Source organism: Miscanthus floridulus, chromosome 14, assembly GCF_019320115.1.
Source record: "Miscanthus floridulus cultivar M001 chromosome 14, ASM1932011v1, whole genome shotgun sequence".
In the NCBI taxonomy this organism is placed as follows: Eukaryota; Viridiplantae; Streptophyta; class Magnoliopsida; order Poales; family Poaceae; genus Miscanthus; species Miscanthus floridulus.
Genome location: NC_089593.1, coordinates 19,725,614 through 19,750,137, shown reverse-complemented (window position 1 = coordinate 19,750,137; position 24,524 = coordinate 19,725,614). Strand labels below are relative to the sequence as shown.

Below are 24,524 nucleotides of genomic sequence, written 5' to 3'. Positions count from 1 at the left end.
TGAAGATACGACGTGATCTATTAGATATGTAAGGATTCCGTGATCTTTATAATCTGTTATTACTTGTCGGTTATTTTCTAGATCTAACCAACCTATAACCCTACCCCAGCTATATAAAACAGGTAGGGGACCCCCTCAAAACACAACATCTTTATACGATAGTCAATACAGAACAACAGACCACAGCATTAGGGTATTACATCGCGCTAGTGGCCCGAACATGTCTAACTCTTGTATCTCTATTGCCATCTTATTCTTGGTCACACGCACCTCCTCCGAACAATCTACCATCATGGATAACCCCTCGGTGGACTGCTGAGCATCATCAGCATCTTTTGTCGACACTCGCCCTGCCCCATGCTTTGAGCTCCCACCCGAGCTGAAGCCGCTGCCGTTGAGGAGCACTGTCGCCGTCACCGCCCTGCATTTCCCTCCGGTCCGCCTCTTCCCTCTTCCTCTTCTTCTTTTTCCCTGCTTCTCTCTCTCTTCTCTCTATGCCACGCTAGATAGAGCACCGCCGACACCGCCGAGCAGCGCATCGCCCGGTGTTCTGCTCTGCGCCCCTACCTTTCTCACCTCCTCCGCCCCACTCTGCCTCTTCCTCGCTTGGCGCAGGACGTAACGCCGCCGCACAGCCAGCCACGCCGGAGCCTTGGACCGCCGTCGAGCCGTGTGGCCTATGCCCTCGCGCTCTCATCTCTCTTCTCTCTGCCTTGCCTTCCCTCTCCTCTCTCTCTCCCCCCCTCTCTTTCTTCCTCTCACTTTGTCTCTTTTCTCTCTTTACTGGTTGACCACCGAAGAGGGAAGATGAGGAGCGGACATACGCCCGCACCTGGCCTGATCCAGAAGCTACGGCATCCAATGAAGGGAACTAACCACGTAGATCGGTCCAATGGGAGCTGACCACCTCACCCCATGGACCCGCGCGTCAGCTGTAGAGGTAAAACACTAAGTACACACAGGAAAAATGTACATAGTAGATTAAAAGGAAAGCTTTTTGATTACATAAGAATTTCTAGAAAATTCTAAAATAAACTAGAATCACTTTAGAGCCTATATGAATAATTGCCACACCTTTTTCATTAGATAAAATTATAGAAATAATTTGCGTGTTCATTTCCATTCGTGTTTAGCCGATAAACTTTAGTAATTTATATTTTTCTCGTTTTAATTCTGAATTCTAAAATTCTTTAACCATAAATCATCTAAAATAAAACCCTAAATAATCATACCCTTAACCCTAATTAATGGTGTCCATTTAAATTCTAGATATGATTGCTTTTCTTTTTCCATATTTAGATAGTAATTCGTAAATGCATTTATTAATTAACACCCCGTAGCCGCATATGTCCATGTACATATATACACTATACTTTGTATATAAATACATGGGTAAATGCAACATATAACATAGTAATATATTTGCACCCCTGCAAATATATACGCGATAGGATATATATGTAGACCCGCATAGATAAATAATGTATACGCCGATAGTTACACCTACCCTCCCTCAGGTAGGTAATACAATACCCTTTGCCATAGTAGTAGCCACTAGTATATTTGTGTATGCACATGTACCATACTTGAGTATGCCCGCATCCGACCACATAAAATGATAGGATACATTTACATACATGGATATGCCCGATACCCGAGTATACGCCTATATATGACTAACTTTATCTTCCGCCTTCTCTTTAACCTAACTAACCCGAGGCACATAAATATGCATGTGTGTATGTGTCGCTAATCCGCTAGACCTATAGAGACTGGTTAGGTCATCTATGATGACTTGGTCAGACTTTCTCTTTCAGGTTCACATAATAGTGGAATATGATAATGTGGTCTGGTTCTCCGCCAAACCAACCACCCACTCTAACCTAACCCATAGAAGCCCTACCCTATGGATGGAATACCTCCATCCAAAGCTTACTTTAGATTGATGTAATAGTGATAACCTTAGATAACAACCCATCATCTGATAGGACCAACTCATGTAGGATCGTTGATTGCCTATGCTTGTTTGACATGCCTTTCTTATTATTTTCCTTGTTTGTGTTTCTTTTCTTGTTGACGTTGATCACATAGGATAGAAGATGGGAAAATGACCTGATGAACCCCAGGAGCACGGCTACACCAAGACACGGGAGCAAAAGACCTGAAGGATCAGAAGCCTTGGATATACTCATCAACAAACGGATGCAAGTCTTAATTCCCACCTATCCCCTACATTACTATTCCTACGACTACTCTTCCACCACCTCTACATTTTGCTAGCCTCCATCATAAATCCATCGTACCCCCTTCCCCATCAATTAATAACCTTAACCTATACTACTTAAATCCTCAATTGTGAATTAATATGAAATCATGAGATTGTTTATGGTTACTGTGTTATGGATATTATGAACCTGATGATAATGACTATGGAACTTAAACTGGTAAAACTGGACTAAACCCGACAGGGGGCGAGTGAGGGGTAATTCATGTGGTATGGATTAGGATTGCCTGGTGAGGGTTCCTATTGGGAGATACTCGCCTCGGTCACATAAGGACCGGTTCATAGTTCTTCTCGCCTAGTGCAATATTACATACAGCCACATGTCTATATGGGTAGACTTGATCTCACACCCCATTGGGTTGAAGTATAATTTCTACTAGGAGGCCGGTGTTGGCAGCGGAACATCAGGAGAAGGCACGGATGCTAGGTGATCTTCCGTGGCCCGGTTGGTGTGGTTGCTTTGTGATCTTCCATGTTAAGCCCCTTGGATTGTTTTGGCCGTGTTCGAGCCACTGACTATATTATTTTAGGCCGGGTATGAGCCTCTATTATTATTATCGATCATGTGATGATTGGGTATCATCGACGCCGTTATGTTGGGATGATTAGGTATCATCTGTTATTGTATGATGGGATGATGTGGTATCATCCAAGAGTATGAGATGGGACGATTAGGTATCCTCCTGAGATTAGTGTGGATGCTATGTGACCTTCCACGTTGTTCGATAGTGTGGATGCTATGTGATCTTCCACGTTGTTCGATAGTGTGGATTCTAAATGATCTTCCACGTTGTTCGATAGTGTGGATGCTAAGTGATCTTCCACGTTGTTGGTGTGGATGCTAAGTGATCTTCCACATCGTTTTCCAACCCCTGAGAAGCCGTAGTAGAGTTATATAGAAATCTAGTGTAGCACCCAAGCGGGTACGGGATCTTGTTAGGCCTGTTTCTGCCAACGGTACCTGGTAAGAGACTACGCCTATCATGTGGGGGAATATGTACAACCTCTGCAAAGTTCTGGAATCTATTCGAATAGCCATGTCCTTGGAATGGGCAGATGCTAGGATGGGATACTATGATTAGACTTCAACAACTGTGATACTCTGGTAAGACGTATTTATGAATTTAGTAACCTGTACTTAACTCGGGAACTGGTGAGGATGGTAATACCCTGCCAGGGCCCAACCTATAATTATGACTACTTCACTCTACTACATATACCTTCACCCTTACCACTAACCACCTCCACATATAGTCTCCATCCACCTTCCCTCCACCCAAAGTTAGGGCTTGCTGAGCACGTATGTACTCAACCCCCTCCTCTTTATGTTTTTAGGAATGAAGCTGTAGAAGTATATCCGAGGATGAAGCTACCAAGGACTATGCAAGGATCCGACATCAGGAGGAGATTCAAAGACACAGTCGTGCGACTGCATGAAGGAGCTACGCTAGGACTACAACACTGCGATATAGGAATACGCTATAGGAATAAGTCTAGGGTTACGTTCGCACTCCAAGTTGCCTATAGAAATGGAGCCACGTTGTCATAGGACCGCTGTCTTAGAACTCTGATATACGATATAAGGCTAGTGCCCAAGCTATGTAATCCGAACCATGTAATATGCTTTCCCCATTAGAAATAAAAGTATGGTTTTTTATATCAATCTTGTTCAAATTGTACGTATCAGTTACTGATCTAGAGACTGATACATGATGCATAGAGGACCCTAAATTAGGGGCCCGACAACTAACGCGTGAAGGCGTGCGTGAACGCCAAAGGAAAAATTTTCATGAGATTTGATCGCATTTTTCTATTCCTCCAAAAGTACAATTTACTTGTCTTTCCTCCGGAAAGTTTCTCTTCATTTCCTTTGTTTCAAACTCATCCCCAGCATTCCTTTCCTCTGGAAACCAAACCTCCATTTTTTCTATGTTTTTCCTATGTTCCAAACATGCCTTAAAGTTTGTTGCACCCAAATACTTCATGGCACTCTAAAACCAAAGTATTTCACAAAATCATGGTATTTTTTTAAAACTCCAAATATACTTTATATCCCAACAGGGCCTTATATGTTTTCCTCAGGAAACAGTTTTGATTTGGTAGGGATCTTTGTGTGCACCGACATTGAAAAACATAAAAATAGTGATTATGATCAATTTTCTCTAGAGATCTATTTATGTATCTTATAATGATAACTTATGTGTTCAAAAATACAAACGACTCCTCACGAATTTGCTCTGCTTCTCCCCTGATTTCATGTTCCTACCAGAGAGAAACGGTTTGCAAATCCCTGACATGTGTCATCGTCCATCGTGCAAAGGACTACCAAAGCATCAATGCAACAATTCATTGTAAACAGCTGTCCAACCTTATCCGAGTGGCCATCTTTATAAACAAAAATATGATTTGGCGAAACGATTCGGCCGGGCACAAGCTGGATTCTTTTTATTATTATTATTATTATTATTATTATTATTATTATTATTATTATTATTATTATTATTATTATTATTATTATTATTATTATTATTCTTATTATTATTATTCTTATTATTATTATTATTATTATTATTATTATTATTTATTCTTATTCTTCCTTCTTATTCTTCATTATTCTTATTCTTATTATTATTATTCTTATGATTATTCTTCTTATTATTCTGATTATTATTCTTATATATTCTTATTATCTTATTATTCTTCTTCTTATTCTTCTTACGTCTTCATTCTTATTCTTTCCTTTCTTATTCTTCTTATTCTTCTTCTTATTCTTATTATTTTCTTCTTCTTCTTCTTCTATTTCTTCCTTCTTTTTTTCTTCTTCTTCTCTTCTTCTTCTTCATTCTTCTGTCTTCTTATTCATTCTTCTTCTTCTTCGTTCTTCTTATTACTTTCTCTTCTTCTCTTCTTCTTCTTATCTATTCTTCTTCTTCTTCTCTTCTCTTCTTCTTCTCTCTTCATTCTTCTTCTTCTTCTTCTTCTTCTTCTTCTGCTTCTATCTTCTTCTTCTATTCTTCTTCTCTTCTCCTTCTGTCTTCTTCTATCTTCTTCTTTTCTTCTTCTTCTTTCGTCTTATTTCTTCTTCGCTTCTTCTTCTTATTCTTCTTTTCTTCTTCTTCTTCTTCTTCTTCTTCTTCTTCTTCTTCTTCTTCTTCTTCTTCTTCTTCTTCTTCTTCTTCTTCTTCTTCTTCTTCTTCTTCTTCTTCTTCTTCTTCTTCTTCTTCTTCTTCTTCTTCTTCTTCTTCTTCTTCTTCTTCTTCTTCTTCTTCTTCTTCTTCTCTTCTTCTTCTTCTTCTTCTTCTTCTTCTTCTTCTTCTTCTTCTTCTTCTTCTTCTTCTTCTTCTTCTTCTTCTTCTTCTTCTTCTTCTTCTTCTTCTTCTTCTTCTTCTTCTTCTTCTTCTTCTTCTTCTTCTTCTTCTTCTTCTTCTTCTTCTTCTTCTTCTTCTTCTTCTTCTTCTCCTTCTTCTTCTTCTTCTTCTTCTTCTTCTTCTTCTTCTTATCCTTCTTCTTCTTCTTCTTCTTCTTCTTCTTCTTCTTCTTCTTCTTCTTCTTCTTCTTCTTCTTCTTCTTCTTCTTCTTCTTCTTCTTCTTCTTCTTCTTCTTCTTCTTCTTCTTCTTCTTCTTCTTCTTCTCTTCTTCTTCTTCTTCTTCTTCCTTCTTCTTCTTCTGCTTCTTCTTCTTCATCTCTTCTTCTTCTTCCTTCTTCTTCTTCTTCTTCTTCTTCTTCTTCTTCCTTCTTCTTACTTCTTCTTCTTATTCTTCTTCTTCTTCTTCTTCTTCTTATTTCTTATTATTATTATTATTATTATCTGAGAAGACAGAAGACTCAGTGTACTAGCTGTGCCTGTACAGAGGACACACCTGGAATGGGCCAATGGGAGCGCAGGCCCAAAGCCGACCCGGATCCAGCGAAGAACCAACCAGTTTGTCTGGACCGAACGGGCGCGCACGTACTGTACTGTCTGCAGTCTTCTACTGCCGCGTGGGCTGGGCCCCACGTTGGATGATCGGACGACTTGAAGCCCCTCCGCGTCATCTATCGTGCGGTCCAGGTTGGCCGAGCATCTCCAGCGCATTCCAGCCTCTAGAACTCGCCCTTTTTTTTTCCAAAAAAAAGCATGATTAGATGTTTTCTCTGTTTCCCTTTTCTTTGGCTGTGGACCACTAGTTATTGTGCCTGTGGAAGGAATTATTTCTCACACCATATATATATATATATATACTCCCTCCGTATCGGAAAAAGTAGTCGTTCTACGCACCGGCGTCATTTGCGCAAAGGAAGTCGTTTTCCTTCGCTAACCTTGTTTTGGACGCGAATACCCCTGACCCTTCGTTAACGGGCTCATTTATTTAGTTACCAGAGTAAATCACGCCGTGGTCCCCTCCGCTTCTCTCCTTGCTTGCTCGCTCACACGCACGGCCGCGCAAAATCCAAAATTTGCGGCATGCAAGCATCAGCCGCAGCAGCGGCATGCATAGACGAAGATCCAAAATTGGCAGCATGCAAGCATCTGCACAAAAATCGCGCCGCTAGGGAGATGCGTCCGTGCAAAAATCTGCCGCCAGGAGCCCAAACGAGCAGAAATCTTGCTCCAGGGAGCCCAAACGAGCAGGCCATGATCCAAAATTCGCAGCAGAGCCCAAACGAGTAGGCCATGATCCAAAATTCGCAGCAAAACATCTGTGCAAAAATCTCGCCGCTAGTAGATGCATCCGTGCAAAAAAATGCGCACGCCAGGGCATCGAACCCAGGACCTCAGGACACTTGCCTCGCTGCGCTAGCCATTTGAACTGTGGTTGTTTTTCATATGGAATGCACCCGCAGCCGTATTTAATAGGGGTAGACAGGAGAAAATACCCCTTAATTAATGACTCCTTGGTAAGTACAATCATGTCCTAAACGACTTCTAAATCCGATATGGAGGGAGTATATATATATATATATATATATATATATATATATATATATATATATATATATATATATATATATATATATATATATATATATATATATATATATATATATATATATATATATATATAAGTGCATCCTTCCATGTCACGCTTTCTAGTTCTAGCCCATGACAACCGGAGTTCGGGAGATGCATAACTGTCTGTGAGATTTCTTTTTCATTATTTTTCGTTTACTATATAGTGTGTCCGTGCGTTGTTATGGAACAACTAAATTTTTATATTAAAAATACACAGATCGCACAATAAGATAACAATATTGTGAAATTAAATACCCACGTTAAAATAACATGAATCCAAAAAGCAAAGTTCGTAAAATTAACACGGTCACGAAGAGCACGGCGTCATAAGCTCACCGACTCTACTATATAGACCTTTCCAAATTTTTGTCGACTCAGATAATTAACAAATAAGCAATGCTCCACCATATTTTTGTTGACTATTCACTGTGTTTTTTTAAGAAAACATGTGACGGAGAGACATAGTTGGTTTTTACCTTTTTTTACATCATCACTAATCCAATTGAAGCTAGAGGACCATAATTTTTTTTAAGAAAACAATGTCTATGAATTGTCACATTCTCATAAAACTGAACGGGTTGTCATCTATCTATTTTTGTCAGTAAAATTATCTGAGCTTTATATGTATAACCTGAAAACTGAACTGCTTGTCATCTTTCTATTTTTACCAGTAAAATTATCTGAGCTTCATATTTATAACCTGAACTCAACATGGCCATGCCGAGACATAAAAAATTACCTTAGTTACAATATCATTATATTAAGCTCAATAACATGGCAGCTGATTGTGCTCTGCATCAAGCATCAGTGTATCAATGTCAACCATTGACTCATCCTCTAAAGTTTACAAATGTAAGCCATGGCAATAAATTACAATAATTCAGGGCAAGTTAAGTGAGAAATCTCTCTTTTTCAAGGTTTAACTTCAGTGAGAAATTATCATTCTTTTTCTTGCCTGCCTATATCAGATTGTTCAAAAATAAACAAAGATCAATCCACAGATATTTTGCAGTGCATAGATAACTTTGTGATCTGCCTTGGTGTTGCTGTTACGGGAACACCAATTCAGCGAGCGAGGTCTAGAGGTGCAAAGGCCTGATGCCAAACATCTGAATACCATCCAGTGTAATAAAAAAAATTAGCAAGCCAAAAATTCAGTGGCCATAAAAAAAGTTGACAAGAAAAAAGTATCTAATATATTTTATCAGTAAAGTATCTAACATTGGTACACCAAGCTCATGAATTGATACTATCAGTAAATAAATAAGGCTCAAGCTACTTGAAACGAGATTGGTACAGACAAAGAGCTAACTATGCTAAAAAAACAATGGCATCCAATGTGCAGGCACACAATATCGAAAAATAGATGATTAACTATATAACAAGAACGTCTGCAGCATCATGAACTATGGTTGTGTAACATCATGAACAGCGAGCGATGGAGGACGGGCGACGTCAATCGGTCTACATATGCGAAGACAACAGCTCGGGTGCATGGCTCAGGTGGCGTCGAGGTAGCGGCGCGGTAGCCGAGGATGACGACTCGGGTGCATGGCGGGGGCAAACGGCGAGGACTACGGCGCAGACGTCGTGGAGGCGGCGGTGTTTCCAAGTACACGATGCGGGCGAACGGCGAGGACAACGGCGCGACGTCGTGGAGGTGGCAGTGTGGCGCACGGGGAGGATGACAGCGCGGGCACACAGACTAGACGATGGAGCAGGTCGTGGAGGGGAGATCGCACGGGGAGGTGACCTTGCGGCGACCTTGTGGCGATCGATGATGTAGCCACAGGTGCATCCACCGGTAGGCAGACGGTGGATGATCCATTGCTGTTGCTTCTCCACTACACGACGAGGAAGAAGTAGGGGCGGCTCGATCGTGTAGGGGCTTAAGGAATGGGACGCACGACGATCGTCTCCGTGCAACGACCAGTGACGCGCTTGAGTCCTACCAAGAAGACGCGTTCGATCGTGCAGCGATGAGCGACGATGGTCTTCCGTGTTTGTAGCGCATACAAATCAAGGTCAAGAATTTCATATTTGTGGCACGAGGGCAATATAATCGAGTGTGAGACGTGGGTGATCGCTTTCCTTGTTTGAGGCAATTAGAGTCAAGACTTTCCATGTTTGTAGCGCATGCAAATTAGGGTCAAGACTTTTCGTATTTGTAGCGCATGCAAATCAGGGTCAAGACTTTCCGTGTTTGTCGCAAGAGAGCGGTGCAAAGGTGAGGCGAAACTTTTATCGCACCAAACGATTGTCTTACTTTTAGTCTTTTTATTAGTTGTAGGAGATTGCAAACTATTTCAGTTGGCAACGGTCTAGATGATTCTAGAGGTGTTGCATAAAACAATCAAGTGTCCTCCACGTCTTTATGGGAAAAACTAAACTGCAATGGAAAATATAATACGAGTATGTTTCTCCTACTTAAAAATGGAACACGAGTGGTGATATTTATAGTAATTTTTTTAACAAAGTGGTTCCTTACTTACAAACTTTGCTAAAAATATAATGATGACTCTGTCGTTCAGAAATTGTACCACTACTTTTCATGATGGTCTTGAAATGATAGATTTCATTCAAAATGGTAAAAAGGTGAAATGATGGATGAAGTCAGTCTGAGTAACCCTAAAGGTGTGTTTGGTAACTTCGGAATGGACACATGAAACAATTTCTAGCTGGAACGATGGTCTAATTTGTATACCATTAATCCGCAGGAATAATTTCTACCCTCATTTCGCACTAACCGAACAGGCCCTAAGTGTGGTTAGGCCACAAGTCTAGACGAAACAAAAATGAACTAGAAAACAACTAAGCAAGGTTAGGTCTAGTAAACGAAACAACCGCAACATTCTTTTGTCAACAAAACAAAGAACACAACTAAATAAGGCAAGCATCTGCCACATTGTTTTTGGCAGCAAAAGTGAACGTGAAAACAACTAAACATGATGGTGCCTAGCACACAAACACATCCACCACACTCTTTTGATAGCAAAATGAATTAGACAACAATGAAACCAGATGTGGCAGCCAAATATACGATCACGAAGCAAAAAAAGATCTAAGGTGGCGAACGCAAACTTCAACATGGATAAATGGCGCTTAGACCGAAAACCATGCAAGCGTTTACGGTTTTTGTTTGGTTCACTGCACGAGAAACCATGCAATCGTTTACTGCCTAAATCGGACGCAATCGATTTATTGAAGCTCAGGATCAATTGCAGTGCTATCGGATCTCATCGTAGATGAAACAAACGAAAACTAACGCTATCAGCTTAGTGATCAAACCACTCCGAAAAATGCACCAACCGAACAACATCTAAGCAAGTACAGCGCGCTGAACATATGACACTATTCATCTGAAAATCAAATCAACACAACTGAAAAAATAGCTACACTACACGTGCACTTAAAAAAGTTTCTACCTCGAAGAGAGGTTAAAAAACGATACTGAATATGAAAACATCATCATGTTTGAAGATCCTTGCTGCCTCTCCGAGTGGGCGATTTCACAGATCGACAAACGGTGACGTGCTTTTCCTTTGGGCGGGCACGGAGTCGGTGACGGGTCGGAAGAGCTACATTGCTTGGACAAGAGTGTGCAGGCCGACCAGCTTTGGGTGGGCTAGGGGTTGTGGATCTCCGTTTCTTCGGGTTTTGTCCTACGTCTACGATGCGAATGGCTCGCTCTCCACAAGCGCCTATGGACTGCCTCGAGGCGCAAGAGGCATGGTTTGCAAGATGACGACGATTGCGCCCTCTGCGGCCAGGCATTGCGTCATTGCGAGGCAGCTATGGTTGTCGCTTTTATCGCCAATCGGCCCGGCGATGCTAGTGCCGGAGCAAGAGGACGACACTGGTGAATGGTGGCTGCGGCAGCGAAAGCGCCTGGACTCGGCTGCGCGTCCTATCTTTGACTCCGTGTTCTTGCTCGTCGCCTGGAATCTATGGAAGCAACGGAACGCTGTCATCTTCCAAAGGATGCCAACATCTGATGTCACGGTACTACGGCAGGAAGTCGCACAGGAGGGTGAGGAATGGGTCGAGGCAGGGTTCACGACGCTAGCTGTACCGTCGGGACTGTGGTCGCCAAATTAAGTCATGTAGTATAGTACATTTTAGTATTTAAAATTTATCTTTAAATATAATGCATTCTAGAGGATAAAAACTAATTTTACAATAAATATTTTTTATTTATCAATCAATCACCATCAATCACGTTGATAATTTATCCTAAAATTCCTATAGAGCGTGATTGGTTGCTTTGGTGAGGGGAAGCTGGGATGGAGAGCTGGTCAAGGATGGTGAGATACATGCTCAAACCGTACACTCAGTCGTGTTTGGTTGTCTTTGTTGTTGGTCCAGTATGAGATGAGATTTTGTTTGGTTGCATATATGGATTAGAGTTTTGAGTGTATGATATATGAGTCCCTGCGTCATGCCTGAATCAAGCCATCCTGTATGGAGAGGGAAGTAGAAATTGAGAAGATGAAGTCGTACGGAATGGAAGAGAACAGATGAATGAAAGAATACAGACAAAAGGTACGAGAAGAACAACCAAACACAACACATAAATAAAGTCAGACATCAAAACGGTAGGGAGACGGCCGATTCCAATCACGCCAATAATGCACTATACAACGGGACAGAGGGACGACGGATGTATCCAGTAGTTAGGGTGTTCGTCTGCGATATTGGCTTCTCACCACTATCTAAACAGTTTTGTACGAGTTCACCATCGAGAAAAAATTATTTGAAACCGGTTTGGAGGGAGGAAAAAAAAAACTAAAATGTACTCCTCGTGTTTGGAACCGTATATCCCCGTGGGGTCACGGTCTCACGGACCACGCATCCCTCCCTTCCCTTCCCCCGGCTCCCTCGTATAAAACTCCACCACCCCAGTCCTGGGCGGCGAGCACGCCGCCATCCTGGTCCAGCCGACCTGCCTACCGCCGCCGCGACCCCACCCCGACGCCCTGTGCCGGCAGCCCCGTCCCGCGGATCGGTTGGCGCCTCCCCTTGCTGCTGGTAAGGAAGCCCTGCCTTCCTCTGCTTGTTTTTTTTTTTTTTCCTTTCGTGCTGTTCCGCGGTGGATCTCACCCTTCGCCGTGGGTGAGCGCTCGAACCCGACCAAATAAATCCTTGTTGCTGGTACGCGCGCTCCGATCCGTCTAGTTCGTCGCGGATTCATTCGCTGCGAGGGCGGAAGTAGTAGCTGGGAGCGGTTGATGTCGAGAACTTAATTTGTGTTAGGATTTGTAAAAAAAATGTTTAAGGGGAAACGGAAAGGTTGTGCGACAGCAAACTGCAGCAGGATTAGGGAATTTCCTGCGGAATCTGCTGGACACACAGATTCTGTTTTAGTGATTATTAGTAGTAGGAGTAGCCTTCTTATGCTTGAATCCGTGACAGAATCACTGACCAGATGGCTGACGGCGAGGACATCCAGCCCCTTGTCTGCGACAATGGCACCGGCATGGTCAAGGTTGGCGCTGCTCCGTCTCACCGGTCCATACAAATCTGTTGCCGGGCATTCACGGTACTGACCCTGGAATGTTGCTTGTGTTCTGTGCAGGCTGGTTTCGCTGGTGATGACGCCCCGAGGGCCGTCTTCCCGAGTATCGTTGGGCGTCCGCGCCACACGGGGGTGATGGTGGGGATGGGGCAGAAGGACGCCTACGTCGGCGACGAGGCCCAGTCCAAGAGGGGTATCCTCACCCTCAAGTACCCGATCGAGCACGGCATCGTCAGCAACTGGGACGACATGGAGAAGATTTGGCACCACACCTTCTACAACGAGCTCCGTGTCGCCCCCGAGGAGCACCCCGTGCTGCTCACCGAGGCGCCGCTGAACCCCAAGGCGAACAGGGAGAAGATGACTCAGATCATGTTTGAGACCTTCAATGTGCCGGCCATGTATGTCGCCATCCAGGCCGTGCTTTCCCTCTATGCCAGTGGACGCACGACAGGTGATTAACTGAACTGAACTATCTGTTTTCATGAATGTACATTCTGCAATGTAAGGTTCTTCCATTCCAGCTGGACTGACCTTTTTGTTCCTGCAGGTATCGTGTTGGACTCTGGTGATGGTGTGAGCCATACCGTGCCAATTTACGAAGGGTACGCGCTTCCACATGCCATTCTCCGTCTTGACCTCGCTGGTCGCGATCTCACAGACAGCCTGATGAAGATTCTCACTGAGAGGGGTTACTCCTTCACCACGACTGCTGAACGGGAAATTGTAAGGGACATCAAGGAGAAGCTCGCCTATGTGGCACTTGACTATGAGCAGGAGCTGGAGACTGCCAATACCAGTTCCTCTGTGGAGAAGAGCTATGAGTTGCCTGATGGGCAGGTGATCACCATCGGGGCAGAGAGGTTCAGATGCCCTGAGGTCCTCTTCCAGCCTTCGTTCATTGGTATGGAGTCGCCTGGAATCCATGAGACCACCTACAACTCCATCATGAAGTGTGATGTGGATATTAGGAAGGACCTCTATGGTAACATTGTGCTCAGTGGTGGCTCAACCATGTTCCCTGGTATCGCTGACCGCATGAGCAAGGAGATCACTGCCCTTGCACCAAGCAGTATGAAGATCAAGGTTGTGGCACCGCCTGAGAGGAAATACAGTGTCTGGATTGGAGGGTCCATCCTTGCCTCCCTTAGCACCTTCCAACAGGTCAATAGTACACTTCTTGCTCAAATACCAAGTTTTCCTATGTTGCGCTAGGCCTTTTTTATGTCGGTATACTAACAGTATGATTCGATGTTTATATTGGCAGATGTGGATCTCAAAGGGTGAGTATGATGAGTCAGGCCCAGCAATTGTTCACCGGAAATGCTTCTAAGCCCTGGATTCATTGTCTGTCTACTTTATTGGGGCTGTTCTTTTGTCGAGGCCTAGCATTTGAGATTGCTGGGGTTCCATTGAGCGATATTGTTGGATTTATTGGTTGCGTCAAAACCATGTACTTTTAAGACTCTTAATATGTTAAGTGGCTGCTATTGTCGACCAGTTATTGATTCATACATTGTGTTTTGGAGTTCGGCTGTGATGGCAAGTTGGTGCCAGTGTTAAAGAGTATTGAACTATCTACTAGCATGTTCTGTAATATAGTTTTCAGGTGAACCCATTATCTTTTCTATTGTACATTCATTCTGGGATGTGATCTATTGACATTGTCCAGTTAATTCATGATTTCTTCCGTAATCTTTATGTGAGTTTTGGAGTTGTAATCATAACAGCGCCCTTGTTGATCCTGTCACTCAAAGAATAGACCCATTAGTGGCGTCTTGTTACATCTGTTGAGCGTCTTGGACGGCTGGACGCATTGTAATGATTTCTATCATTGTCTGATCTGCCAGTTTGGCTATTTGCTGTCGTAACCAGTGTTGCCAGAAACAGCTAATGGTTTCTGATTCCACATTCTGCTGCTTTGGTTCTGGTACCCAGAAGGCCAGAACATGGCGTGTTGGCAGCAGTGATTCCTGAATGCGCATTCTGCTGGTTTGGTTCATCTGGTGGTACCGAAAACGTGTCATGTTGGCACCAGTGCTTTTTTCAATGCATCAAAGGCAGGAGCATGTTTCTGTACTTGCAGAACATGGGGTGTTGCTTTGTGAAGAGGAGGGGAGGAGGGGGTCATTGCTGGCTGTAACTTTTTCATGTGCAACCATTGATTGCTTCATGTGATGCCCTTTGGGTTTGTGACTTTGTTCAGATCTGTAGCAGTGTAGCCTTAGATCTTTGCTTATATATGTAGTTGTAGGAGTTGCCTCTCTTTTCTAGTTCATGTGAATTCTGAATTTGTGACGAGTCATTTTCAGCTCTTCTTTTCGTGTGTTCTTTTCCGACTGCTTTTTGTGGATGGTATATGTTCAAGTGGCAGTGTGGCACTGGTTGCTCTCGTGTTTGAGATTTGTGGTGCAGGTTTGCTCGAAGTTGCACACCACAAAGCGAGTGGGATGTGTGGATATGTGTGGAATGGTTCATGCTTGAACTTTATATAAATAGAGAGAGAATACGTAGCCAGCGAGTGGGATGTATGGATATCAGGATATGTCGTGCTTGAACTAAGAGAGAATACGTAGCCTGTCCTTGTTCATGTGATGCCTGTGTCTGTGTGGCTTGGCTCGCTATCTTTTGTCCAATCGGCGTTGTGTGGCTGATAAAGCGAACCGTATTTGCTTTCTCCTCCAATGGGAGACGTGAGGTCAGTCTGGATCAGAGGTAGGGATGTCAATGAGGAATTTCTCTTTGGGGGTAGCTCTTGTCCCCGTTCCTGTTGCTATTTATACAAGGTTATGTGTTGAGTATTTTGGTAGAATTTTAGTAGGTCAAGAGCCTAGTTTAGAGTAAGAGCGAGTTCGGTACATGGGGTAGGCCCCATCCCCCATTTCCGCAAACCCGATGGGACCTAACTTTTTCTTGTTTCAATCCCCGTGAAGATTAAGTTGAACGCATCCCCCTATTGCCATCTCTAATTGTAGGCAAACTCAAGGTTAAGTTAAGCTGAGGTGGCAGATCCAGCTGAAATACATAAACAATAACAAAAATAAAATCACAATATGTTTTTACCCTAATAAAAGTCCAATATACATTATCATATCAAATCAAAAGAAAAAGAAAGACCAACCTGCCGAAAGAAAAACAATGAGAAACAAAAGAAAGTTGGCGTCGGGCATGGCAGGGCCATCCAGAATTCCAGATCCAGAGCCACTGCGCCAGCGTACCAAACAGGCCAGGCCCAGTTGTTCTGGGCCAGCAGTTTTACTCGGCCCAATGACTAAAACAGGTGACGACGACGGCATCGCGCGCGCGCCCGGTGACCTCCGCTTGGGCGCGGCGCCGTGGACGCTTCTCTCTCCTTCGCACGGCACGTCCGCGTCGGCACCTGAACCCGAGGGCCGAGGGCCGGGCCGCCGGGGGCTAGGGGGGTCTAGCGCCGCGGGTTACCTGGCGCGGCCACCCCACCCAGCTCTAGTGGTGGTGGTGGGTCGGCCCCTGCGGCCATGACAACGCGTCCCCAGCTCCCCATGGCACCGCCCTCGTCCCCAGCAGCCACACTCAAGCCGGTGCTGATCCACCTCCTGCGCGGCGCCTCCGACCTCGCCTCCGTCTCCGCCACGCACGCCAAGCTCGTCAAGACCGGCATCGCGTCCCCCCTCGCCTCCTGCAACCATCTCCTCGCTGCCTACTGCCGCTGCGGCGCGATGGGCCGCGCCCGCGACATGTTCGACGGAATGCGGGACCGGAACGTCGTTTCCTGGACGACGCTCATGTCCGGGTACGCCGCCGCCGCCCGGCCCCGTGACGCCATGTCCCTCCTCCGCGCCATGGGGTCCAGTGGCGTGCGGCCTAACGCGGTCACCTTCTCGACGGCCGCGTGCGCGTGCGCGCGCCTCGCGGACGCGGGGCTCGGCAGGCAGGTGCACGCCCAGGCGGAGGTCGCCGGGTGCGCGCGCGACGCCGTCGTCGCCACCGCGCTCCTCGACATGTACGGCAAGGCCGGCGGCGTCGAGGACGCGCGCGCGGTGTTTGACGCCATGGCCGCGCCAGCGAGGAACGCCGTGTCGTGGGGCGCCATGCTGGCCGTGTACGCGCAGAACGCGCTCGGGAACGAGGCGATCCGGCTCTTCGCTGAGCTCAGGACGCGTGGCGGCGGCGGGGTGGCGCCCAACCACTTCATGCTGGCGACCGTCGTGAGCTCGTGTGCAGGCATGGCGCGTCTGGGCATCGGCAGGTGCGTCCATGGCGCTGTCCTTCGGCTTGGGTACGGAAACAATGATGTGATTTCAGTGGCTCTGGTTGACATGTACTCCAAGTGCGGGTGTTACGAGTATTCAAGAAAGGTGTTTGACAGGATCGAACAGCCATCCGTCGTCACTTACACCTCCATCATTGTCGCTGCAGCAAAGTATGGCCGCTGGAGATGCGCGCTTACTTTGTTCGACGAGATGGTAGATCAAGGTGTGCAGCCAAATGATGTCACTCTGCTTGGTGTCATGCATGCTTGCAGCCATTCTGGTCTTGTTGACACCGGCCTTCAGCTCCTCCGCTCTATGCAGAGCAAATACCGCGTTGCTCCATGCCCCAGCCACTACACATCTGCGGTTGACATGCTCGGCCGGGCAGGGCGGCTCGAGGCGGCATTTGAGCTGGCCAAGGAGGCACAGCTTGAAGGCTACGATGCCCTCTTGCTGTGGAATTCGCTGCTGTCAGCTTGCCGGACACATAAGAGCCTAGACCTAGCAACCATGGCTGGCCAGAGGGTGTCTGAGTTCAATAACCAGCAGGATGTAGCAGGTGGGCTGGTAGTGATGTCAAATGCATATGTTTCAGCCGGTCAGATCGATAACGCTGCTGCCGTGCGATCAAGCATGAGGCTGCGCGGCATACGGAAGGATCCCGGGTGCAGCTGGATTGAAGTAAAGGATACCCCCTATGTGTTCTACGCTGGCGCGATATCATGCGCTGGCGCGTGGGCAGGTGAAGTTCTGATGTTGCTAGATGAATTGGAGAGTAAGATGAGGGGGAGAGGTTACAGAGGGAGATTAGGGAGTGCTAGAGTATCTGATGCGCATGAAGATGATGAGGAGGAAGGGAAAGGTGTGATGGTTGGAGTGCATAGTGAGATTCTGGCTCTAGCGTTCGGTTTGCTAGTTGTCCCAAAGGGGATGACAATCAGGGTGATGAAGAACCTGAGGATGTGCAGTGATTGCCATGAGGTGTTCAAGCTCATCAGCGGCATTGTTGAGAGGGAGTTCGTGGTCAGGGATCTGAATAGGTTCCACCATTTCAAGACGGGGTCATGTTCTTGCAATGACTACTGGTGATCCGAAATTGTAATCTTAGCAGTCCTGCTGTTCATGGTAGAAAGAACAATGTTAACAGATTATCAGTTATAAAAAAAAGTTAACAGATTATCTTGCTGCAGATGTTCAGCTGACTTATTTTTGGGTACCACTACCAGAGCATTGGTGAGTGGTTGTAGCATAATCCAACTTTGCCCTGTGTAGTTAACCATGCAAAGGATGGCCAGACTGCACTGTTGGGTCTTGAGAGGGAATCGGTGATCAGAGGAGAGCAAAAGACATAATTAATTTGAGATGATGATATAGCCTCGAGTTTTTTTTTCTGGTATTCTGATGTATATATATAGACACAAGTCTATGCTCTTTATAGGACTGGCTTGAGTGCTTCACTTGAAAATGCAAACTTTATTTATTACTAATAAGAATAAAGAAAAGGATTACCGTAACATAGTCGACTCTAAGAGTTTTTATATCTATCTTATAATTTATAAAAATAGATATTTTGATGAAAAATATTTTCCAATAACTTTTCTAATTGGATCTCCAAATATAGATATTCTCTCTTTCCGGTTTCTCGATAGCCAAAGATAGAGAGCGATGATGGTTCTATAGAATAAGCACAAAGATATAGAAAAACTGCTAGAGGTTAAAAAAACATAAAAAGTGATTTTTACTCAAATGACATTTCAAATAATAATTTAGAGATTAATAAATTTTAGAAAAACTCTTAGAGATGCTCTTACGCTGCCAAGGCATTTGCCAATTCCATTCGAACTTTCAAGCGCTGGGGATGTTTGACAGTTCGTATGGTGAAGATATTCAATAGTAGATGAAAGGCTGAAATCAAAACAACGATCTGGCAAACGTACCTTAATTCAGTGTTAGGTTAGTTCATGTGGCGACACTTCAGTTGCCATTGCCTTTGAAAATTTCATTTATGTATCATCCTATCTGTTGTTGCGGCAAACGGGTTATGTGATTCACATTAGCCCTCTCGTCTCTAAATTTGTGTACAAGCTTCTCGCGGTATTTTTTTTTATAGAAATAAAGATTTTTTTGAGAGGGATTTAAAGCTTGTAGAGTTTTGTTGGTGACTAAAACCTGCCACGCCAAAGGTTTGCCGCGCCACAGTTGCTTCAGCAGCTGTTTGGTTCACTGCCATACTTATGGCACGCCACACTCTCTTAGCACTTTGCCTCACATGTTATAGATTCATTTTCGTACCAAACCTTGCCACAAGTGCGGCTTTGATTTTAGTCGCCACACTTTCTTTGGCAACCACAGTCCGACAAGTTTTGGTCACCAACCAGGCCCGCAGTGTTAAGAGTTGAGCCAATTACCATCCGAACCAAAAACAAGTGGTGGTATATGTAGCTTACCTGAAACAAGTGGCGTACTCTCTTCATCCTGTAGTATAGTGCATTCTAGCATTCAAAATTTGTCTTCAAATATAATGCATTCTAGAGGATAAAAACTAATTTTGCAATAAATACTTTCTGTTTATCAACCAATCACCATCAATTATGTTGATGATAACGTTTGATTAGAAAATAAAATAAAGATACATGTGTCTTTTATGTTCTCTCTTAATTCATCTTAAAATTCCTAGAATGCACTGCTATACTGCAGTACAGAGGGAGCATGTGTAGACAAAACTCGCCTGAAGATCCAATACAAACCAGCTAGTTTTATTTATGAAAAGCTTCTAAGTACAAACCAGCTAGCTGCACACTTGCGCGATTAAAAAATAAGATTACCCATTCCCCGCGAGTCCGTGACCTGGAGCTGGTGGCACGGTTGTTGGAATTGGGATACTGGGGTGGGGTGCGGACGAAGCGCGGCTGCGATTGGCCTGCCGGCCGCACACTCCCGTACGAGCACGCAACTACGCAAGCCCACCGCCGACCCAAAGCCGCCGGATCCTCCGCTCTTTCGCCCACAGCCGCCGCCGTCGCCGCCGCCGCCGTTCCTCCCTAGTTGTTGTACTGGAGTGGAGGTCCGGTCCGACGTTCGGGCGTGGACTCGAGCGGCGCCAAACCTAGCACCCCAAACCCTAATGTAAGCTATCTGCATTCGGATCTGATCTAATTACAAGTACATATATGTATTGTTATTGCGCCGCCGGTAGTATTTGACTGATTAGGAGTGAGCCCACGGTGTGTGTAGATTGACGTACTAGAGACGGGGTTGTGCTGCGAGTGCATTGCTTTTGCCTCTGATAGGGTACTAATTTAACGGCGATTCATTAGAGTCTCGAAGCATAATTGAATGATTTTGATCAGAATGATTCTCTGGATTCTTGAGAGTAATTTGTGATCTTGTTGGAGTGCTCACTTAGTCATATCTCATATGTGCAGTCTGCTCAACACTGTCTCAAGTCTCGACGATTTTCTTCAGGTGGGGCTGGAAAACAAATAAGGAGTGCTCGCACCAATCTCTGTTTGCTTGTACTACATGGTCGTATTAAAAGGGAGTATTAATGGCTGCATGACCCTTTTGAGGGAGTATTAATGACCGCATGATCTTTTCGAGGGAGTATTCATGACTGTGTTATCCTTTTTGGCACAATGGAAGGAAATAACACACCGTCTGGAAGCTTGATGCAAGGAACACCTTACGGTAATTTGGACTTGCATCATCACAGCCATATGCAAATGCCTGCGCCAAGCTCTGGAAACCAGGCTTTCAACCACTCTCAGATGCCCAGCAATTTCCCCATTTGTCTGAACCAGGTTACAGATTCGGATCAGCTGCCTGAGTTCCAATTTGGAGAGCACAGCAAGGTCAGTCACCACCATCACCATCACCAGCAGCACGCGAAGAATAACTTGAGTGATGATGAGGAGCATGGTGTGCATGAGGATGCCACTGATAGCCAGACGGGCAAGGGAAAGAAGGGTTCTGCATGGCATCGGATGAAGTGGACTGATTCGATGGTTAGGCTTTTAATTACTGCAGCATCCTACACCGGGGAGGATCCAGGAGCTGATTCAGGAGGTGGTAGGAGAAGCTGTGCGATGATGCAGAAGAAAGGGAAGTGGAAGGCCATATCGAAAGTCATGGGCGAGCGAGGCTGCCTCGTGTCGCCGCAGCAGTGTGAGGATAAGTTCAATGACCTCAATAAGAGGTATAAAAGGCTTACAGATATCCTTGGTCGGGGTACTACTTGCAGAGTTGTGGCGAATCCAGAACTTCTGGATGGCATGACTAATCTCTCAGATAAGATGAAAGATGATGCGAGGAAGATATTGAGCTCTAAGCACTTGTTCTATGAAGAGATGTGCTCCTATCACAACAATAATCGGATCAGTTTACCTGAAGATCCTGCACTTCAGCGTTCATTGCAGCTTGCTCTTAAGTGTAAAGATGAGCATGATGCAAGGAAGAGAGCAAGTGGCGGTGCTGATGAAGATGATCAAAGTGCAGATACTGATTATGAGGAAGAGAATGATGATGAGCATCCCATGGTGCATGTCAATAAGGGGACCCTACCCATGCATAAAAGAATGCGGTACATGGCTGCGGATATGGAGGATGCAGGTTTCGGCAACTCTTCCAGCTCACATGACTGTAGCAGGAGATCTGACCCCCATAGCATTACAGTGGACATCAACAAAGCTTTTCCAGATGGAACTAACTTGGCTTTGGTGCACAAAGACTTGGCTACACAGTCTGCGGAGATTGAGAAACAGCGCATGGAAATTGAAGTTGAGGCATTGGAGCTTGCAAAGCAACGTCTCAAGTGGGAGATATTTAGTAAGAAGAAGGACAGAGAGCTAGAGAAGATGAGGTTGGAAAATGAACAAATGAAGATTGAGAATAGATGTTTGGAGCTAGAGGTAAGAGACAAGGAGTTGGAGCTTGAACGCAAGCTACAAGGCCATGGCAGTCATGCAATGACATGATAACATCTTTGAAATTGTGAAGACTGAAATGCAGGATGGTAAGCTTAGTCTCCAGTTATCACTACCCATAGAAATAATTTTGAGTAACTCATTTCTAATTCCATCACAAAATCCTTGGTATTGAATATTGATGTGCTGCTAGAGTGCTAGGTGCTATTTGGCATCAAACACTTCACTCATGTAGATGTTTCAGAGAAACGAGAACTTGAAATATTTTGACTGATTTGCACTAAGAGTTCTACTAAACTTAGTGATCGATCTTTGTTAGACTTCTCAATAACCATGCAATCCTCTGTATACTCACATTTTCCATAGACCGGCTATGGATATTTTACATCCTCAAAATGGCAGAAAAGCACAGTAGAGTCTCATCGCGTGTCATGGGCAGTCGACTAACCCTAATGGGCCTCTCATACTACCGACCCGTCCCATGGGCAGCCAGATGACAAGGGCAGGGGCAGGGATAGAAGGGCAACTGCCCCTAATAGATTGATATTATTCTTGCTTGCCTTGATTGATACATCCCCTCTCCTTATATAGGGAGGCTTACTTGACTCCTAAGCAAGATGGCTAATCTTATCTCCAACCCTAACCCTGATAGGCCTCTCATACTACCGACCCGGGCCGTAAGGCCTAGCCTACTGTGCATGACATCATGCATTACAAGTACACTTTGGTGATCAATTATAGATGTTTGCTACCAAATTGGTTGGCTAAGGATTGTCAAAAGAACTTCACAATGCTTCTCTGCCTGCCTTGAAGAACTGTAGAGTCCTTCCATGGGGCAATATTATTTTTTTAAACAAAAGTTAGCGTAATTTAATATGCATTTTCTTTTTTCATAAGCTCACCGACTCTACTATATAGACCTTTCCAAATTTTTGTCGACTCAGATAATTAACAAATAAGCAATGCTCCACCATATTTTTGTTGACTATTCACTGTGTTTTTTTAAGAAAACATGTGACGGAGAGACATAGTTGGTTTTTACCTTTTTTTACATCATCACTAATCCAATTGAAGCTAGAGGACCATAATTTTTTTTAAGAAAACAATGTCTATGAATTGTCACATTCTCATAAAACTGAACGGGTTGTCATCTATCTATTTTTGTCAGTAAATTATCTGAGCTTTATATGTATAACCTGAAAACTGAACTGCTTGTCATCTTTCTATTTTTACCAGTAAAATTATCTGAGCTTCATATTTATAACCTGAACTCAACATGGCCATGCCGAGACATAAAAAATTACCTTAGTTACAATATCATTATATTAAGCTCAATAACATGGCAGCTGATTGTGCTCTGCATCAAGCATCAGTGTATCAATGTCAACCATTGACTCATCCTCTAAAGTTTACAAATGTAAGCCATGGCAATAAATTACAATAATTCAGGGCAAGTTAAGTGAGAAATCTCTCTTTTTCAAGGTTTAACTTCAGTGAGAAATTATCATTCTTTTTCTTGCCTGCCTATATCAGATTGTTCAAAAATAAACAAAGATCAATCCACAGATATTTTGCAGTGCATAGATAACTTTGTGATCTGCCTTGGTGTTGCTGTTACGGGAACACCAATTCAGCGAGCGAGGTCTAGAGGTGCAAAGGCCTGATGCCAAACATCTGAATACCATCCAGTGTAATAAAAAAAATTAGCAAGCCAAAAATTCAGTGGCCATAAAAAAAGTTGACAAGAAAAAAGTATCTAATATATTTTATCAGTAAAGTATCTAACATTGGTACACCAAGCTCATGAATTGATACTATCAGTAAATAAATAAGGCTCAAGCTACTTGAAACGAGATTGGTACAGACAAAGAGCTAACTATGCTAAAAAAACAATGGCATCCAATGTGCAGGCACACAATATCGAAAAATAGATGATTAACTATATAACAAGAACGTCTGCAGCATCATGAACTATGGTTGTGTAACATCATGAACAGCGAGCGATGGAGGACGGGCGACGTCAATCGGTCTACATATGCGAAGACAACAGCTCGGGTGCATGGCTCAGGTGGCGTCGAGGTAGCGGCGCGGTAGCCGAGGATGACGACTCGGGTGCATGGCGGGGGCAAACGGCGAGGACTACGGCGCAGACGTCGTGGAGGCGGCGGTGTTTCCAAGTACACGATGCGGGCGAACGGCGAGGACAACGGCGCGACGTCGTGGAGGGTGGCAGTGTGGCGCACGGGGAGGATGACAGCGCGGGCACACAGACTAGACGATGGAGCAGGTCGTGGAGGGGGAGATCGCACGGGGAGGTGACCTTGCGGCGACCTTGTGGCGATCGATGATGTAGCCACAGGTGCATCCACCGGTAGGCAGACGGTGGATGATCCATTGCTGTTGCTTCTCCACTACACGACGAGGAAGAAGTAGGGGCGGCTCGATCGTGTAGGGGCTTAAGGAATGGGACGCACGACGATCGTCTCCGTGCAACGACCAGTGACGCGCTTGAGTCCTACCAAGAAGACGCGTTCGATCGTGCAGCGATGAGCGACGATGGTCTTCCGTGTTGTAGCG

At 44.7% G+C, this 24,524-nt stretch overlaps 3 protein-coding genes across 5 annotated transcripts; all 3 read left to right on the top strand.

Annotated features, from left to right (window-relative positions):
* The first annotated feature begins 12,134 nt into the window (after window positions 1–12,134).
* Window positions 12,135–14,451, top strand: LOC136504179 (actin-7-like). 2 transcript variants are annotated; one of them, XM_066499037.1, is made up of 5 exons: window positions 12,135–12,306; window positions 12,704–12,763; window positions 12,854–13,247; window positions 13,344–13,957; window positions 14,061–14,451. In XM_066499037.1, exons 2-5 carry the CDS (start codon window positions 12,704–12,706, stop codon window positions 14,124–14,126), a joined length of 1,134 nt encoding a protein of 377 aa, XP_066355134.1. In that variant the 5' UTR covers window positions 12,135–12,306; the 3' UTR covers window positions 14,127–14,451. The 2 variants fall into 2 exon arrangements, with proteins under 2 accessions (XP_066355134.1, XP_066355133.1); XM_066499036.1 differs by having other exon boundaries at window positions 12,167–12,306; window positions 12,691–12,763.
* A 914-nt stretch (window positions 14,452–15,365) lies between these two features.
* Window positions 15,366–18,919, top strand: LOC136505995 (pentatricopeptide repeat-containing protein At4g15720-like). The gene has a single exon (XM_066501118.1). It carries the CDS (start codon window positions 16,291–16,293, stop codon window positions 18,112–18,114), a length of 1,824 nt encoding a protein of 607 aa, XP_066357215.1. The 5' UTR covers window positions 15,366–16,290; the 3' UTR covers window positions 18,115–18,919.
* An 879-nt stretch (window positions 18,920–19,798) lies between these two features.
* On the top strand, window positions 19,799–22,712 carry LOC136504798 (uncharacterized). 2 transcript variants are annotated; one of them, XM_066499803.1, is made up of 2 exons: window positions 19,799–20,151; window positions 20,491–22,712. In XM_066499803.1, the coding sequence occupies exon 2, from the start codon at window positions 20,661–20,663 to the stop codon at window positions 21,996–21,998; it is 1,338 nt and encodes a 445-aa protein (XP_066355900.1). In that variant the 5' UTR covers window positions 19,799–20,151; window positions 20,491–20,660; the 3' UTR covers window positions 21,999–22,712. The 2 variants fall into 2 exon arrangements, with proteins under 2 accessions (XP_066355900.1, XP_066355899.1); XM_066499802.1 differs by having other exon boundaries at window positions 20,451–22,712.
* Window positions 22,713–24,524: the final 1,812 nt, after the last annotated feature.

Coding starts and splice junctions, on each gene's coding strand:
- LOC136504179 (XM_066499037.1), top strand. CDS start 12,704: ATGGCTGACGGCGAGGACATCCAGCCCCTTGTCTGCGACAATGGCACC. Junction 13,248..13,343: donor TGCCAGTGGACGCACGACAG/GTGATTAACTGA, acceptor TTGTTCCTGCAG/GTATCGTGTTGGACTCTGGT. Junction 13,958..14,060: donor CCCTTAGCACCTTCCAACAG/GTCAATAGTACA, acceptor TTATATTGGCAG/ATGTGGATCTCAAAGGGTGA.
- LOC136505995 (XM_066501118.1), top strand. CDS start 16,291: ATGACAACGCGTCCCCAGCTCCCCATGGCACCGCCCTCGTCCCCAGCA.
- LOC136504798 (XM_066499803.1), top strand. CDS start 20,661: ATGGAAGGAAATAACACACCGTCTGGAAGCTTGATGCAAGGAACACCT.